Genomic DNA, 16,970 nt, shown 5'->3' with positions numbered 1-16,970 from the left:
AGGGAGGAAGCAGCTCGGGCTGCTGGGTTGAGAGAAAGGTTCTCGTTGTTTCATTTTATTGGGGGATATCTGAGGAAGCAGCCAATGAAGGGAAGACTCTGAAGACTGTAAAGAGCCCAAACAATCAGACCCGGATGAGCCCAGAGTGCAGGAAGAGTTCACGAGTGTGCAGTCCCGTGGATAAGTGTTCCTGTCTGCTGAGACCCCCGTGGAGCTCTGAGTGGCTCTGGGTGAAGGTGGAGAGGTTTCCCCCAGAGGCAGTTGGCAGTGACTTCTCGGGTTGTAGGGTCCACTCCCAATGGCCCAGGAGGAAGTAGGGTGGGGGCTCCTATTCTCTTCTTTCAAATAGGGAAACTGAGACCCAACAGGATAAGCAAACTAGTGGTTGAGCTGGGTAGGGACATGGGCCTTCTGGTTTCCCATCTAGTGCCCTTGCTGCTGCACCTGGCGGTCATGTTCACATTTCAGGGTACTCTAGGCCAGAGCAGGTGGTGGACCCCTGTGGCTGGCAGCCCTCAACGCCCAGGACACTGTGTCTTCCAGGCAGCCAGAAAGCAATTTCCCAGTGTGAATCCTCTCTTCACAGCCCATTAGCACGGTCCCACATTCTCTACAGCTCTGCCCTCTCTGCAGTCTGCTGGATGCTGGGTGGGGCCTCCCTGCCTGCACACACCAGGGCAGCTGCTCAGCCCTGGGGAGCAGCCCTCCCCTCCTCACCATGGCCTCCACACAGCTCCTCCCTGCTCCATTCATCCTGAGCTTGGCAGGCAACGTCCGCTTTGTTACCGATGATGCTCTGTTCTCACCCCTTTGCACATCATGGCCCCTAGACAGGGCATTGTTTCTTGATCATTTATTATACTCCAGGGACTCTGCTAACTCACAGCCTGATTATCTCCCTGAATCCTCGAACCCTCTGCACAGGGTGGGTATTCTTATTGTTCATATTTTACAAGGGAGAAAACAGGAAGACCACAGTGAAGCAACTTGCTCATAAGTGGCTGAACCATGATTTGTGAACTATGGTTGGGCAGGTCCAGAAATACCTTCTCTTACCCAAATAGAATTGCACTCTTCGATATGGTAGATATTAGCTACATAGAGCAACTTCAAGGAAATCAAATTAAAATTCCTTTCTGTGGTCCCACTGGCCACAGGTCCAATTTGGTACAGTTGTATTGCCCAGTGACTGCCCCACTGAACAATGTGGAGTATTTCCACCACCACAGGAAGTGCCGTTGCACAGCCCTGGGGTACCACACTGAAGCTGGAAAGGCCTCCACACTATCAAGCTTCATCCCCTTGCCAGCCCCCACATTGCCAGTGAAGAAACTGGGGCCCACATCAAGGCCCAGCCCTGCCCACGGCCTCCCAGATTCCATCCTTTCAGCGTCTGCCTGTTTCTTCCTCACAGGCCTCTCCCTCCCTGCATTGCCTGTGACCCTCTTTCTCACATAGACATATATGTTGTGCCCAGAGTGACCCACATGTGCTTGGTCACACCCAGAGCCTCACAGCATCACACACTCAGGGCTAGACACAACCTCCAATAAATATTTGTGGCCAAACACCCTCCCTGCACCCAGGAGCATTGTCCCCCCTGCACCCAAAAGCCCTGCCTCCTCTGCCCACCCCATCCCTTCCCACGCCCACACTCAGATACACTCCCCTCCCCTGGGAACCCAAGAACACTTTCACAAGCACTCCCCTGGCCCTCACACGGGGCCCCCATACCCAGGCCTCACCTCTTCCTCCTGTGGTTACTTCCTCCCAACCCGGTCTCCTTGTCTCTTTCTCCCTGTCCTGTTCCCAAGTTCTGCACCCCTCACCTGCTGGCCGCCTGCTCAGTTCAGGGCCATGGAGAAGAGACCTTTCTGATTTCCAAGGCTGCTGGTCCATGGTTACTTGATTACAAAGGACAAGAATATAGAAATATGCTTTTCTTAACAGGGATAAAAGAAAGAAAAGAGGAAGGAGGGCTGCAGACTTGCTTCTCTCTCCCTCCCTCCCTCCCCACTCTCTTTCTCTCTCTCAGTGCTGGAGATTGAACCCAGGGATGCTTTGTCACTGAGTTACACCCCCAGCCCTTTTTATTTTTTATTTTAAGAGAGGGTCTCACCAGTTTACTCAGGCTGGTCTTGAACTTGTGATCCTCCTGCCTCAGCCTCTGGAGCAGTTGGGATTACAGGTATGCACTACCCTTTCTGGCTCTCAGTCTCACTTGTGCTCCATGACTCTTATCTGCCCTTGTCTTCCTGATCCCTGCCACTGTGGCAGGCAGAGGGTCCTTCCCTCCCACAGATGGAGACTGAGGCTGCCTGGGTAGCAAGAGGGCTCCCTGGCCCAGGCCCTTTCTTCATCTCCTTGGGCCCCTCTCCTCCCTGCTCTGCCTTGTTCTTCTCTGTGTGCTTGACCCTGAGCCAGAGCTTTGCCCAAATAACCTCACCTCGTCTCTCCAGCACATCAGGAGCCCACGCTCGGCTCAGAGCCGTGAAGGGCGAGTTCCAGGCACACAGTCTGCTAAGAGTGGGCCAGGACCGGACCACAGGTCTTTGTGACCACAGAGCCCTGGTTCTTGAGGCTATGCTCCCCTGTCTTTGATGGTTAGGAGAAAAAGTTCACATGATCTGAATTCCCTTCACAAGGTCACTGGGAATATGCCTACTAACTAAGGCCTCAGTTTCCCAGTCTGTTAAAAGGGTTTCACAGTCCTGACTTCTCAGGGTTGCTGTGAAGGTCAAGAAGGAGCTTGGTGCTCATGCACTGGAGGCAAAGAAGCTCTTTGGGTCAGTAATTCTTGGCTGATTTTGATAAATGCCTCCCTTCAAGCACCAGAGGAGAGCCAGGCAACCCTGTCTGGGACAAAATGCATATGCCTAACTTCACAGACCAAGGCCTGGGTTCCTGGTCAAGAACCTCTGATCTCACAAGAGCTTGGCCCTGTCCTGAGGAGCAAGTTTAGCTAGTTAAGACTTTTGTTTCATAGATGGGGCTCTTAGGCCCCTGGCTCCTTGGGGTAGAACCCAGGTTCATAGGGCCCATCAAACCTCCCAGCACAGAGCCCAGGTGATGGTCTCTACTGATGTCGATTCCAGGAGAGGTAGGATGTGTAACAGGACTTCCCCAGAAGGTAGGCAGGCAGGACTGGGCTGGTTGGAAAAGAATCACCTATACCCAGGGTTCACACCCAGGGGTTCTGATTTATTAGATATCTATATTTTTAAAAGATTCCCAGGAGATTCTTTAGCAGCCACTTTGATGACCACTAATTTAAGATCTTTACCCAGAATAGAGCATAGTTTTTCTTATGGAGAAACTACATCCGATCCTCCCTCTCTCCCTCCATCCACCAGACACATATTAATTAACCTCTAGCTCTGGACCTAGAATGGGCTAGATGCTGGTAGATGTGACAAGTTCCAGCCCTGCACTCAGCAGCTGGCCACCTTCCTCTATCCTTGCATTCCTCTCTGTGGAGGTCAGAACCCTTCCCAGATGTGGTCACGTAGCATGTTTTCTGCCCAGGGCTCTTCAGAATCAAGGTTCCTATTTGGCAGGAACCTGAAGGTCCTTGGGTCCATACCCCTGCCTGGGTTTCAGAGATAAGTAGTCACCTGCTGTCCTCAGATGCCTGCTCCTGTCCCTGACACCCTTGCCTAAAAATCCTCTCTTCCTATCTCATTTCTGTTTCTCTCATTCTTGCTTATATCAACCTCCTGCTCCTGCAAGGAACACTTACAGAGGCGCATTTGGTATCAGGTACCATTTGGGTCCCTGGTGCCAGGGCATAGAGAGGGAAGTGCAAGTTCTTGCCCCTAGGAACTTACCCAGCTGGGAGAGACAGGGAGGTGGACAAGCTGCTACCACCCTGGACGAGATGGGAAGTATGGAAGCATGGTATCGTGGTATAAGACATATAGTTGATCTTGGGCCTGGTTGTTGAAAGAGCTCCTAAAACTCTAGTAATTTCCTAAGGGATAGGACTGTCCAGAGCATCTTGATTTCTAATATTTGGTCTTTTATCCCCATTCCTGACATAGAACTCTTAATCCCTTGGAATTTCCTAGGTGATAAGGACGTCTTTTGTTTGAATAAGGTGACGCTCAGTGGTCTCCTGGATGGAGCTGGTCATCAAAGATCAAGATGTGATTTGCTTAGAAGCCTTTAGCCCCACTCCCACCTTCTGGGAAGGTGAGAGGACTGGGGACTGAGTTAATATTTGCTCATACACATGTGATGAAGCCTTCATAAGATGCTGAAGGGGTGGGGTGCAGAGACCTCTGGGTGGTAAACATCCATGCGGTAGGAGGTTGGCACACCCCGGGTCCGGAGAGGCAGAACCCCTGTGCTCAGGATGCTTCCCAGCCTTGCCTACCTGGTAACTGGCTGTTCATCTGTGTCCTTCAACATACCTTTTATTCTATAATAAGTAAATGTATTTCTCTGAACTGTGTGAATCATCATAAAGAATTCTCTAGCCTAAGGAGGGAGTTGTGGGAACTTCCAGTTGCTAACAAAGTTGGACAGAAGGTAACTTGGGGACTCACTGCTTGGGATTGGCATCTGAGGTGATGGAGCTGTCTTGTGGGATGGGACCCTTAACCTGTGGGGTCTGCACTAACTCTAGATAGCGTCATGATTGAATTGTGGGACACAACTGGTGTCCGCAGAGTAGAATGGGTTGGTATGAGAGAAGCTGCCTCTATTTGGTGACCAGAAGCACTGTGGGAGTCAATAAGGAAAAGGACATTTTTCTACACAGGGGGGCTCCAGAGCACAGAGGAGGGACCCCACAGCAGGAGAAGAGTCTTGTGAGGGTCACAGGGCCTACCGCTTTCCTTCTGGTAAGGAACAGGCAGAGGTGCACATGCCAGAGAGGCCCCATGGTTGTTCATGGATTCTGGCCTTTAACTTTCCTATAAGGTCATACTTCAAGGTCCCTCATGTTCATCCCACCCCTGTCTTCCTCTCCCTTCTCTAGAGCTTCCTGACCACTCACTTCCTGCTGCCCAGGTGTGGATTCAGTGATAGCAGACCCAGGTTGTGAGCAGGGCACACATCCTGTCAGAGGCCTCCTCTGCTCTTGTTGGCCTCATCTGTGTGACTTGGACCTGCCTGTTATCTTGGGTGGGAAGATTGAAACTTGGAGACTCCGTTGGGGAACCTGGGCAGGAACCTGAGTGGGCTCATTGGGTGTGGAAGTCAAACACCCAGGAATGCCGATCTCAGAGTTGCGGCTCTGACTGTAACTTGCTGTGTGACCTTGAGCCATCTACCCTGAGCTACAGTGGACCTCAGAGTCCTGAGCCTCCACTCATCATGGGGAATCAGAATGGGCATTTTTGCAAGATGGCTGGATGAACATTTGCGTTTGGGAATCCTGCCCAGGAGCTCCTCTTCTTGCCATTGGTGTGTTTAGGGCAGTGATACTTGTGGCCAAGGCTGCTGTCAGGTCCCTTGGAAGCCTCCTCAGTATGAGTGGTCTGGTCGGATTACCTCTGTGTGAAGGAGTGCATGGTGGCAGCTCAGCTTCAGATCAAGTTCTTAGGCAGGTCCTGTCCTCAAGTCCTTTTGGGATAAGAAACCAATAGGGAAATACCTGGTCAATATCTATACTTCTAGATTTTCTTAAAAAACTAAATGATGTGGGTGACGAGCTCCATTCCATGTGACAATAATCCATTTCCCCATGAGCTCTGAAACTCACAGTCCTTGCCCCAAGTTCTCTTCTGGTCACGGATATTTTGAGGATAAAATCCCAGGAGCCTCTTAAAACAGGAAAGGATGCTCAGCCTCACTCTTAAAATGATAGTTAAAAACTAAATCAGTATCAAGTTGTCATTTTCCATCTCTCTTACCAGCAAATGTAAAAAAAGTTCGATAACACACTGTGTGGACATGGGTAAAGGAAATTGTTCCCCTCACATACTACTGGGAAAGTAAATTGGTGCAATCACTAAGAAGCACAGTTTCAGTCTTTATCAAAATTTCCAAACAACACCTACCCTTTGACCAAAAAAAAATCCATTCTTGGAATTCATGCCACAGATGTGTGCACACATGGGAAATGTAATTTAATACCGAAATACAAGGTTAGTCAATGTAGTGCTGTTGGAATAACTGAAGATTGAAACTAACCCAATTGCCCTTCACTAGGAAACTGGCTGGTAAAGTACAGGACAGTCACACAATTATGTATTATATAATGAGGAGCTCTTTATGTTTTGATATGAAGAACCATCTCCAAAATACATTACTAACAGAGAAAAGGAGGGTACAGAACAGCATGTCACTCCAGTGGCCTTTGTGTGGGGGTGGGTATCTGCATAAAGAGGCACAAGGGTCAGCAGCAGTGGCCATCTCTGGAAAGGGGACCTTGGAGGCTGGGGTACAGGGTCAGGAGGGAGTCTTTTCACTGTCTGTACTTTTTTTAAAAAGTCTTTTGAACTTTGAGTCCCGTCAATGTGTAACCTACTCAAAGAATAAAAAAAGCTAAAAATTTTAAGAGACCTAGATTCTGTGGTTCTACCACTACAGGATTCCAAAGCTTTGCAACTTGGTGAGCTTAAGTTTTGATGACTCTGGGAGGCTGATCTTGAGTGAGACTCAGCTTCTGGGTCCCTCTCTGGGTCTCTCCAGCCACGCTGTTCTGAGCTGGGTCGCAGGAGCCCCTGTGTACCTGAGCAGCTTGACGGAGGCTTCCCTTCCAGCATGGTGCAGATGTGTGAACTCTAGTGTCTCCAAGGACACGGCCCCGGGCCCCTCACCTTCTCTGCCTTCTCTGTCCTCCCAGGGGAGCCTTCTCAGTCGTGCGCAGGTGTGTGAAGGTGCTGGCTGGCCAGGAGTATGCTGCTAAGATCATCAACACCAAGAAGCTCTCAGCCAGAGGTAGGTGCTGGCCCAGGCCTGCCCACTTCTGGGCTCCTCTTCCCTGCCACCCCTCCACCCCTGGGCTTAGAACCAGGACCCAAGTCCCTCCCCATGGATGATGACATGTTTGGGGGCTCTTGTTCCTGAGGGTCTAATGAGGAAAGACCCCTCCCTCTTCCTTTCTCAGGGAATCTAGGCCGGAGGCCATAGCCTCTCCCAGAAGGCCCAGCTCTCTTTCCCACACCAAGTGAAGGCCAACGTGCCTGGCAGGACTTCCTTTCCCTGCTCTTCTGCTACTTCCCTTCATTTCTTACCTCCAGAAATGCTCCTGCCATACTCTCTGCCCAGATACCCTAACCTGGCTCCTTACATGGCTGGCCCTGTCTCAACCTTCAGGTCTCAGTTTTGTGTCACATCCGTATATCAACTTCCCTGACCACCCGGTCTGAGGGGTCTCCCCCTTTTCTCTTTCATACTGTTTATTTCCACCATGGCTTTCCCCTAACCTAGTCTTGTCCTATTTGCTGGTCTGTCTCCTTGTTTAACATCTCTCTTTCTTGACTATAAGCTCCAAGAGGGTGGGCGGGTCTCATTCAGAACTGTCCGCTCAGCACCTGGGACAGCGCTCACACTAGGTACTCCAAGAGCCCAGTGAACTCCAGGTGAGCTCTGGTTCAACACCCCAGCCCGCTCTCTGTTCCTTAAACAAGTGGTCTGGGATGTGACTAGGTTTTGGAAAAGATATCCAGCTAATTCTAATTTGCAGAAAGGTTTGGGAAACACAGCCCCAGGACCACTGGCAGCATCAGCATGCCTGGGAGACTATTAGAAATTCAAAGCACTGGGCCCCACTCCAGGCCTAAAAGACCCAGCACTGCATTTTAACAAGGTGCCTAGATGAGTCACATGGGCATTCAAGTTTGAGACGGTTGCCCAGAAAACTCCTCCCCATTGGCATGTGTTTAGGGGCAGTAATGGCAGTGACCACAGTCTGTGTGTTGGAGAAGATGTTGTCTTCAAAGACACCAATGTCCATCCCAAAGGAAGCCGTGTGCGAGGGGCTTCTGGGACCACCTGCTGAGGGGGGAATTCTGCTGGGTGGTGTGGGTGCAGTGGTGGGCTGTGCAGAGGATGGGAGACATGGCATGAGGGGCAGACTTAGCGTCCCTGTGTTTGAGAGGCGCAGCTGTGTCTGGGCCAGGGCCTGGCAGGCTTAGGCTTCCTGGAGGTCCTGCACATGCTGTACAGGATGCTCCCACTGCTCCCTGCAGGCCTCCCAGCAGGTGCCATGTTGGTTTCTGTTGCTGCCCTTCACCTCTCCAGTTCCGTGTTGTTGGAGCCAGTGCTTCTCCTGGTCACTGACTTCTCCTGGTGTGCTGCAGGGACAAGAGACTCAGCAGAGGGGGAAACTGGAGGTGGGGCCTCTGAAGGTCCAGAGCTTGCACATGGCATGGTCAGTATGAAAAGGCCAGACTCAAGGAAATTCCAGAGCCGGGGCAAGGAGCAGGGTGGGCAGGAAAGCTGGTAGGAGTCTAGCAGCCTGGCTTTCATGACCAGAGGCCAGGATTGGCTCTATCATTGCTATGTGACTAGAGGTAGTCTTGTGCCTACTCTGTGCTTTGTATCTCTGAGGATCAAGGGAGCTGTCCCAATCTTTGAGATATAGTGGAGATGTGCTTAGAGTCATGACATGGTGGTGACAGGATGAGGTTGTCCCAAGAGAAGTGTTAGGAATGGAGATCTCCCTGGATGCTGGGGGACTGGAGGGCCTCACCACCATCTCAGGGGCACATTCATACACACACACACACACACAGAGGCGGAGAGACAGGTGCACAGGAGAGTGGTAAGGCCACTGCTCTGTTTGGGAAGGTGACTAAGTGTTCCCAGGACAGTGTGCACTCTGGCTATGCCAGCAATCACCGCCAAGACCCTCTCTCTGGCTATTGGTTGAACTTTAGCCTCCTGGGAGGAAGGTGGCCCAGCCTAGGTGAGTGTGTGGAGGGTGGGGGCGGGGAAGGTGTCAGGGAACATTCCTGAAGAAGTCTGCCAACTGCCAGGCTCTTCTCCCAGCGGGAGAGGAGGAGCAGGCTTCTTTGTTTGCCACTCATGGTGCCTCCAGGGGGGTCTAATGCTGAGAATTTGGCAACACACTCTGAATTTCTCCTGCTGGCACTCCTGGGGGGGACTTCTGGCAGCTCCCAGCAGGGGCTGTGCCCACAGAGAGTTGGGGGGCTGGGGGTTATCTGTCTGACCCTCCCAAGGAGCTGTGGTTTCCCTGTCCCCAACCCGCCTGGCCTATCCTAGCAAGTGATTCCCAAACCCAGGAGCCAATTTTATATGATCTTCAAATCAATCTTAAAAAATGCTTATAGTATAATTCAAAAAACTATAAAGAAACGAAATGAAAAGTAAATTTTGCCTGTTCCAACCCTTGCCAAATGTCCCTGGGAGTCTTTTTAAAAATGCAGCTGCCCGAGTTCTGCAGCTGAGGGTTGGATTCAGTCGATGAGGCACGAGCTCCCACGTGGCAGGAATCTGGTCACTGCAGCTGGCTAGCAAAGGCTCAGTGCCCACCCACCAGGGGCTCCCCATGTCCCTCCTTGTTGGGGTTCTGGGCATTTAGGTGTGTCTGGTGCAGCCAGAGGGACTGGTCTGGGTACTATGACCTCCTGACTCCGTGCCCCACCCCCAGCACAGAAGGCTCACTACCTAGGCTCCCAGAGGGTGAGGCTCAGCACTGGGTGGAAACAGAGCAGGAACTCATTGGGCTCTATCTGAGTCCATTCGGGTCCTGCGAGGAGCCCCGAGGAAGCAGTAGGGCACCCGTCTCCTTTCTTCCCCAGTCTCCTCCCCACCCCTTGCCTGGACCTTAGAATTACTTCTCCAACCTTCCAGGACGGGGAGCCCTGTTGCTGCCCTATGGAACCAGGGGCCGTTTCCTGTTCCCAGGCTTGAGGTCTCTTTCCTCCATGGCTCATGTGCCCAGCTGCCTGCTGGAGCCCAGCCCCTCTGGATACAAAACCCTGCCAGCTGTGTGTCTATACTTCCTCCCAGGCCTGTCCCGTCCTGCCCTGCCCTGCTCAGACTATCTGGCCCCGGGACTTCACTTCAGTGTCCACCAACTTAACCTCGACACCCTGTGAGGTGAGCCAGGGAGGGAAGAATGTTCCCAAGATGTCATTGTGGGCATTAGAGACAATACTGCCAGGTTCCCAGGCAGGAAACTGGAGACTCCTGGCTTTCTGAGACTTCTTGCCAGTGGGGGGTCTCTCCTGAGCTGGATGGATTGATTAGTTAATTAATAAATGATTAGAAAGGGAGGCAACACAGGACAGTGATTATGGATGTGGACTGAAATCCAGCTCTGCCATTTGTCTGCACTGGTACCCTGGTAAGCTGCTTGGGAGCTTATCTTAGACCCTGGGAACATGGCAGACACCAACAGAAGAGATCTGCCCTCTGTGTGCCTGTTTTCTAGGGAATGAAGCTGAAGAACATTAAACACATAAATAAGCTGGGTACTTTCAGGAAGAGAGGAGTGATGGAAAGAAAGACCGGTTACTGGGGAAGTGGTGTGACAGGAGGGATGCTCTTAGAAAGCAGCCAGGGAAGCTCTCTGGGAGATGACATTGTCCTATGACAATGTCAATAGGAGGGAACTGCCTATGACAGAAGGCAGCCATGAACTGTCCCAGGGGAAGAGTATTCCAGGCAGAGTCACAGCATGTATAAGGGGCCTGAGGAACAAAGAGGCTTGGCATGCCTGAGGCCAAGGTGGTACTGTGGCTGTTGTTTCCTGCCCACTGGAGGCAGTGTCTGGCACGCTATTGCTGGCGATGGTGAGGAGTCTAGATCGTATCATAAGTACATTGGGGAGCTGTTGGAGTTCGACACCAAGGAGTGACAGGATCTTACTTATATTTTTAAAAAAGCTGCTTGTTGGGTGCAGTGGCACACGCCTGTAAACCAATGATTGGTGCGGGGTGCAGGTGGCTGAGGCAGGAGGATCACAAATTTGAGGCCAGCCTCAGCAACTTAGTGAAATCCTGTCTCAAAATAAAAAAAAACGAAAAGGACTGGGGATGTAGCTCAGTGGAAAAGTGTCCCTGGGTTCCACACCCAGTACTGCAAATTAATAAATAAATAAGTAATAAAATGAAAGCCACTTGACTGCCATGGACGATTGTGTGGGGCAGGTAGTGGGGTCCTCAGAGCTCTGTGTTCTAAAAAGGCCACCCAGCCAAGTGATTTTGATGAGGAGGTCAACATTTTTTATCATTGGACTTCCATTTCCCCATCTACACAAGAGAGCAAGACCTCAGAAGTCAAGAGAAACAGGGTCCCTGTCCTGAGGTTCTCTATACATTAGAAATTGACGGTGTTGCAAACAGGGTTATAAATGTATACATTGGCATCCAATAAATGATGTGAGAGGTACAATGCAGGGCATTTGTGCTATGCCCAAGATATAAGACTTATAAAAACAGTAGCTCCCAGCATAGCAGTTGGGAGGTCTGGTAACCTGACGCAAGTTGAACGTTGTGTGACCTCCATACCACCAGTGGAGCTGTGTTCCTGGCTAACCTCACATGGAGAAAACACCAAAATTTCAGATTTGGGCTCTGTATGTGTAGCCTGGGCCAGAAGATTCCCTCTCCCCTCTGACAAACCTGGCCTTGACCTGCCCGACTTCTGGTTCTGTGGGCCTGGGGTAGGGGGATCCATACGTAGCAGGGAGAGGATCCATTTCCCTCTGAGTACTCCCAGTTAGCCTTTGAGGGGAAGCCCCTCCTTTGCTCAGGAATGAACATCCTTTCCCCTGGATGAAATGGGAAGGAGGGGAGTTGGGATACCCCCACGCCGGGCCCCCTCCTCTTCCCTAGCCAGCAGCATGTCTTTCACCGGGGAGTTGAGCCTATGGAAACTGAATTGGACTTAATTGCTTTGCGGATGGCAAAGCCGCATTTCAGCATCGATCTTGGCTTTGGTGCCTGGAGGACAGCCAGTGACTGCTCTAGTGGAGGAGGCAGGGGAGAGGGGAGCCGGGTGCCCAGGAACAAGTATTGGGACTTTCTCCACCTCTGTCACCTTCCCAGGTGCCTGCTCTGGAAGGGCCATTCAGTGGTCTGGGTTACAGTTCCAGTTCAGCCTCTGCGCATCCTCCTGAGTTCCCTTCTGTGGGCTCCACCTTTCCCATGGGCAGATGGGGCAGGTGGAGGTGGTGGCTTTGAGTTGGGACATGGAGAACAGCACAGCAGGGTTTAAAGCCCAACTTTGAAGTCTTACTGCCTGGGTACAAAGCATGGCTCCCTCACTCACCAAGCGGGTGATTGGAGGCGTCTGCTTACTCTCTGAACCTTTGTTCCCTCCTCTCTGAAACCACAAAAATGATAGTACCTCCCTCAAAGGATTGTCATGAGGACTTTAGTGGCATATAAAACAGTGTACAGGAGCTGGCACACCGTAAATACAAGTTGAGCATCCCTAATCCAAACATTCCCAGTCCAAAATGCTCCAAAATTCAAAACTTTATGAGAGTTGACATGTATCCACAAGTGGGAAATTCCACTCCTTGAAAATTTGGGTCATATACAAAGCTATTAAAAATACTATATAGAATCACCTTTCAGTCTGTGTTTAAAATGTAAAATGAAACAAAAGAATTTTGTGGCACATTGAGTCCCATCCCCAAGGTATCTCATGATGTATATGCAAATATCCCGAAATCTGAGAAAACATTTTTTTTTGAACTCTGAACAGTTCTGGTCTCCCGTGTTTCAGATGAAGGACTCAAGTCTGTATTCTTCATTTGCTAGTAGTTTCTCTTTAACCATTTTGTTTTAAAAAGTAAGGTATTAGCTATGGAATTGTGAGAAACATACCATAAAGGGATTTGGAAAAACTCAGCTTCAGTTCAGACTCTGCCACCATGGAGGCCTCGGCTTGCTCAGGCTGCTGCCTCCTTGTCTGTAAGATAGGGATGGTGAGGCCCACTGCCCAGGGAAGGCAGGGCCTGTGAGTGGGGTGGCAGGGAAGGATGACTGTTACCAGGAGCTGGAGAGTCAGAGACACAGGTGTCAGATCCTGAACAAGGCCTCTTTCCATGGTGGGTGGAAACCCAGGGGCCTTCGACAGGGGTCATGGAAGACAGGGTAAGAGCGCCAGACAAGGCTGAGGCTGCCGCCTACCCTATGGTCCCTGGTCCCAGAGTCCTCTGAAAGGGAATTGGTAACAGCTCTTCTGGAGAGAATAGCCTCTCCCTCAGGAAGGTTCACGCATCAATCATTTGTTCCTTCATTCAGCTATTCTTGAGCACCTACTGTGTGCCAATCATTCAGGTACAACACAGACCCTGCCCTTAAGGATTAGATGTCCATGAGAAAGAGGAGCATGTTGTCCAGGGCTCTGAGAGTGCAGAGGAAGGCCCTGCCAGCCTGCCAGTCAGGACAGGTGGCCAGGAGCTGCTGACACCTATGGACGGGTGGGAGCGAGCGATGGCCGGTGAATGACAGCTGGAGGTTGGGAGATGTTCCTGCTGGCAGACTGGAGGTGTGGCGCTCAGTGGGGACGTCTGGCTGGAGCATAGGGCAAGGGGCAGGAGCTGGACTCAGGGCATCCTGGCTGCTTGGCGCTTGGGCCTTGTTATCCAGGAAGGGGCTTAAAGAAGGCCTGGGCTCTGAGAGCCCTGGAAACAGAGGCCCACAGAGGGGGGGACTCACCCCGCTCCCTGCCCCCCACTCATCCCACTGCCTTCCTGGAGTGCCCAAAGACCAGCTCCTCCCTCCCACTCAGCTGCCCCAGCAGGGGGAGATGGTAAGAGGCCACAAGGAGGAGAGGTGGGAGGAGAGGCTGGAGCTGGAGGTCGCTCCCTCCCCTGACACTCACCCCAGCACTTGTTTCAGACCATCAGAAGCTGGAACGTGAAGCCCGCATCTGCCGCCTGCTGAAGCACCCCAACATCGGTAAGCCTGGGGGGCGTGGGTGCCCACTTGGCGGCCCGCTGCTTGGCGCCTCCTGGTGGGTGCGGGCTGCGTGGAGGACAGCTGCTCTCTTCTCTGGGGTGGAGGCGGTGGAGGTGGGAAGGGGGGCGTCTCTAATGGTTTCCACCTTCCCGGAGACCAGCTTGTTTTGGGGGAAGGTGAAGAAAAGGCCCTTCCTGCCTTCCCACACTGCCGGCAGCCTCCTTCGGAAAAGCTGTTTCAGGAAAGCTCCCGAGGCCCAGAAAAAGAGGAAAATAGGCCAGGGAGAGCACTTGGCCTTGACCTGCGCCCACTGCCCAGACCTGTCCCCTGCTGAGTCAGCTTCCTCTGAACCCTGTTACCACCTGCCCCTGAGAGACTGGGCCCAGGGAGGGCCAGGACAGAGCCAGGGCAGCAGTGCTGAGTCCTCTTACTGTACAACTGGGGAGCTGTCCCCTGCTCCTCAGAGTCAGGAGGAGAAGAGTGCAGCTTTCCAGTCTGGTTCTGTCAGGGAATCGCCGTGTGACCTTGGGCAGGGGCACTCCCCTTTCTGAGCCACACTCCCCCGTCTTTGTGAGGAGAGGGCTGTCCAGGTAGGACTGGTCCTTCTGTAATCACTGGGGCACTTTGTGAAAAGTGCTTCTGACTCACTGTCTGGGGTGGGACCCGAGATGACTGCTGAAGGAGAGCACGTGTTGAGAGTGAGGTCTCCAAGCTCCCCAGGGACGGCTCCACCTCTGACAGTGCCACGCCTGGTCTCTGGGGAGGGAAGCGTGTCTGTGTGCCCGGGCACCGAGGGTTAACTCCCTGCCAGGGAGAGGTTCCCTCTGCTATTTATGCTGAGGAGGCTCCTCCCTCCCACTGCACAGCAGCAGCCAGAAGCCAGAGCCAGCGGCAAGGAAGAGGCAGCCAGGCACTGGCCTCAGGGAGGGACCCTGTTTGGCCCCTGTCCCCATGGTTAACTTGCCACTGGGTGGCCTTGGGCAGTGCTTCTGCTCAGGGCCTTGCACCCCGCCACTGTGATGGAGCAGGTCTGAATGATCCCTGACTACAGACCTGGTGTTCTTACAAAGGCTGTGAGCTGCAGGGTGGGGGCGGGGAGAGGCTGCCTAACTGCAGCTGTCTCAGGTCAATGCGCCTCTCCCGTGCGCCTCTCTCCCCCTCCCGTTCCCAGCCACATGGGGAGCAGTGAGTGATGGGCTGATGGGCTCTGGGGTAGATAGACTGCAGCTCAAATCCTGGGTTTGCTGCTCAATTGCTGTGTTACTCTGGACATATTGCTTAACCACTCCGAAGCTCAGTTTTTTCTGGAGAATGGAAATGATACCTGCCCCCTAGATGTGATAATTAAATAGAGCACAGTGCAGTGACAGATCTGAGACAAGTGCTTTGTGATGACTGAGCTGCCCTTCCCAGTCCTCTCTTTCCTGCAGAACAATCTTATCAGAAGACGCCCTCTTTCCTGAAACTTGGTAAGATTATCATTGCTCAGAGCCATTGAGATTGGTCATCAGTGGAGACACGAAATAACATCCTGATTAAGAGGATGACTTTGGGTTCAGACACATCAGGTCTCAATCTCAGCTCCACTCTTTACTAGGCGTTTGAGACTGGAGGGATGTGAACTTCTCTGACCTCAGTATCCTCCTCTGTGAAGTTGAAATAATCATGGTACCCACCTTCCAGGACTGTTGGATAGGTTTAATGAGACAGTGCACTTGGCCCGAAGCTATGCTCAGAAGTGATAGCTATCTTTTCCATCCATGTCATCATCACTGAGACACCTTCAAACACCTGATGTCAAGGGCTCCTGAAGACATACCACATGACAAGGCCCCCAGTAGGCACTGAGGATGGTGGAGAAAGGAGGACAGGGTGGGCATGACTGGACACAGGGCCGTGGAGAGCAAAGCTGAACACCCAGCCAGGTAAACCTCGGAGAAGTCTTGAGCTATGGCCAGGGCTGGAAGGGCCTGGGAGGGGCCCAGATATCCTCCCAGTGAGTCCTTCCGAGTAGGCTGCAAGGAGACACAGATGTGGCTGCGGAGTCTGCGAGGCGAGTCTGTGCCCAGACAAACTAACCTGCATCTTATCAGCCTGCTTGGCCGCTCCAGACCCGGGCACTGCCCACCATCCACATGTGGTCACTGCCCAGCCCCAAGCCGACCAGGTCAGGGAGGTGCCTGGCTCCGCACAGGTGGGTCCAGCCGTGCCATGCTCAAAGCACTTACCTCCCAGGTCCAGCTGGGGAGCAGTACTCTGCTTTCTGGACCATCACCACCCGTGGTGGGGCAGACCCCAGAAGGCCACCCCAGGGCTCAGGGAACTTGGCCTGTGCTAGGACAACCTGAGAGCTTGGTAGGTGACATGGACTGGGAAAGGGAAGCGTGACTGGTCAGGGGTGAAGACGGCACTGTCTTCATTTGCGGAGCTCTTCTAGCACTGAGTACTATGCTAAGTACTTTACAAGAACCGTCTCATTAGTACCTGGAGAGGCCAGTTCTATCAGCACTCCCATGAGAGATGGAGGCTCAGAAGGCCGAGTCTTTGCCCAAAGACACGCAACTTGTGAGAGGCAGACCCAGGAGGTGGTCTCAGTAAGCCTGACTGCAGAGTCCGTGTTCTCAGTCATTCCCTGGAGCTTCCCAAGTGGGCATCTGGGTGCTGTGTCAGGAGGCACAGGGAAAAAGACGAGGGCTGCCCTTCCACCTCAGGACGGAAGTTGTACCCACTGGAAGCAGCACAGGAACGTCAGAATTTCATCACTACAGTCGCATAAATGAAAACTGGGTTACAAATGTGTTCTGTGACAATATTTTAAAGTCAAATGACAGCATGACAATGGTCCAATCACTCCACCAGGAGGCAGGGCTATGACTATAGCCTGTTGTCTTTGAACCCTGCCTTTCCCTTTGGGCTTTGACTGGGGCGCTCCTCAGGGCAGCCTCCTGATGGGAGGGGAGGCTGTGTGTGAATACAGCACCCCATGGGGTTCTGTCCCCAGGGCTCTGGGGTGGATTCTATTTTCTTTAGGGACTGAGGCAGACTCTGGTACTGATGTGCAGGTGGTGCACCGCCTACATCGGGGCTGAAGTTCAGGCTGTGTGCCCTGCCTGGTGACTTAGAGGGGCAGCATTT

General features: G+C 52.4%; 1 protein-coding gene across 3 annotated transcripts in view; it reads left to right on the top strand.

The window, feature by feature from the left end:
• Positions 1-16,970, top strand: part of Camk2a (calcium/calmodulin dependent protein kinase II alpha) — a 67,490-nt gene that overhangs the window by 15,750 nt on the left and 34,770 nt on the right. For all 3 annotated transcript variants that reach the window (XM_047555418.1, XM_047555417.1, XM_047555416.1), the window contains exons 2-3: positions 6,794-6,888; positions 13,776-13,835. In XM_047555418.1, the coding sequence (XP_047411374.1) occupies positions 6,794-6,888; positions 13,776-13,835 (155 nt within the window). The remainder of the gene's footprint in view (positions 1-6,793; positions 6,889-13,775; positions 13,836-16,970) is intronic.

This window comes from Sciurus carolinensis, chromosome 6, assembly GCF_902686445.1.
Source record: "Sciurus carolinensis chromosome 6, mSciCar1.2, whole genome shotgun sequence".
Lineage (NCBI taxonomy): Eukaryota > Metazoa > Chordata > Mammalia > Rodentia > Sciuridae > Sciurus > Sciurus carolinensis.
Note: the sequence above shows the minus strand (reverse complement) of the source record. Positions and strands in the feature narration are given on the sequence as shown.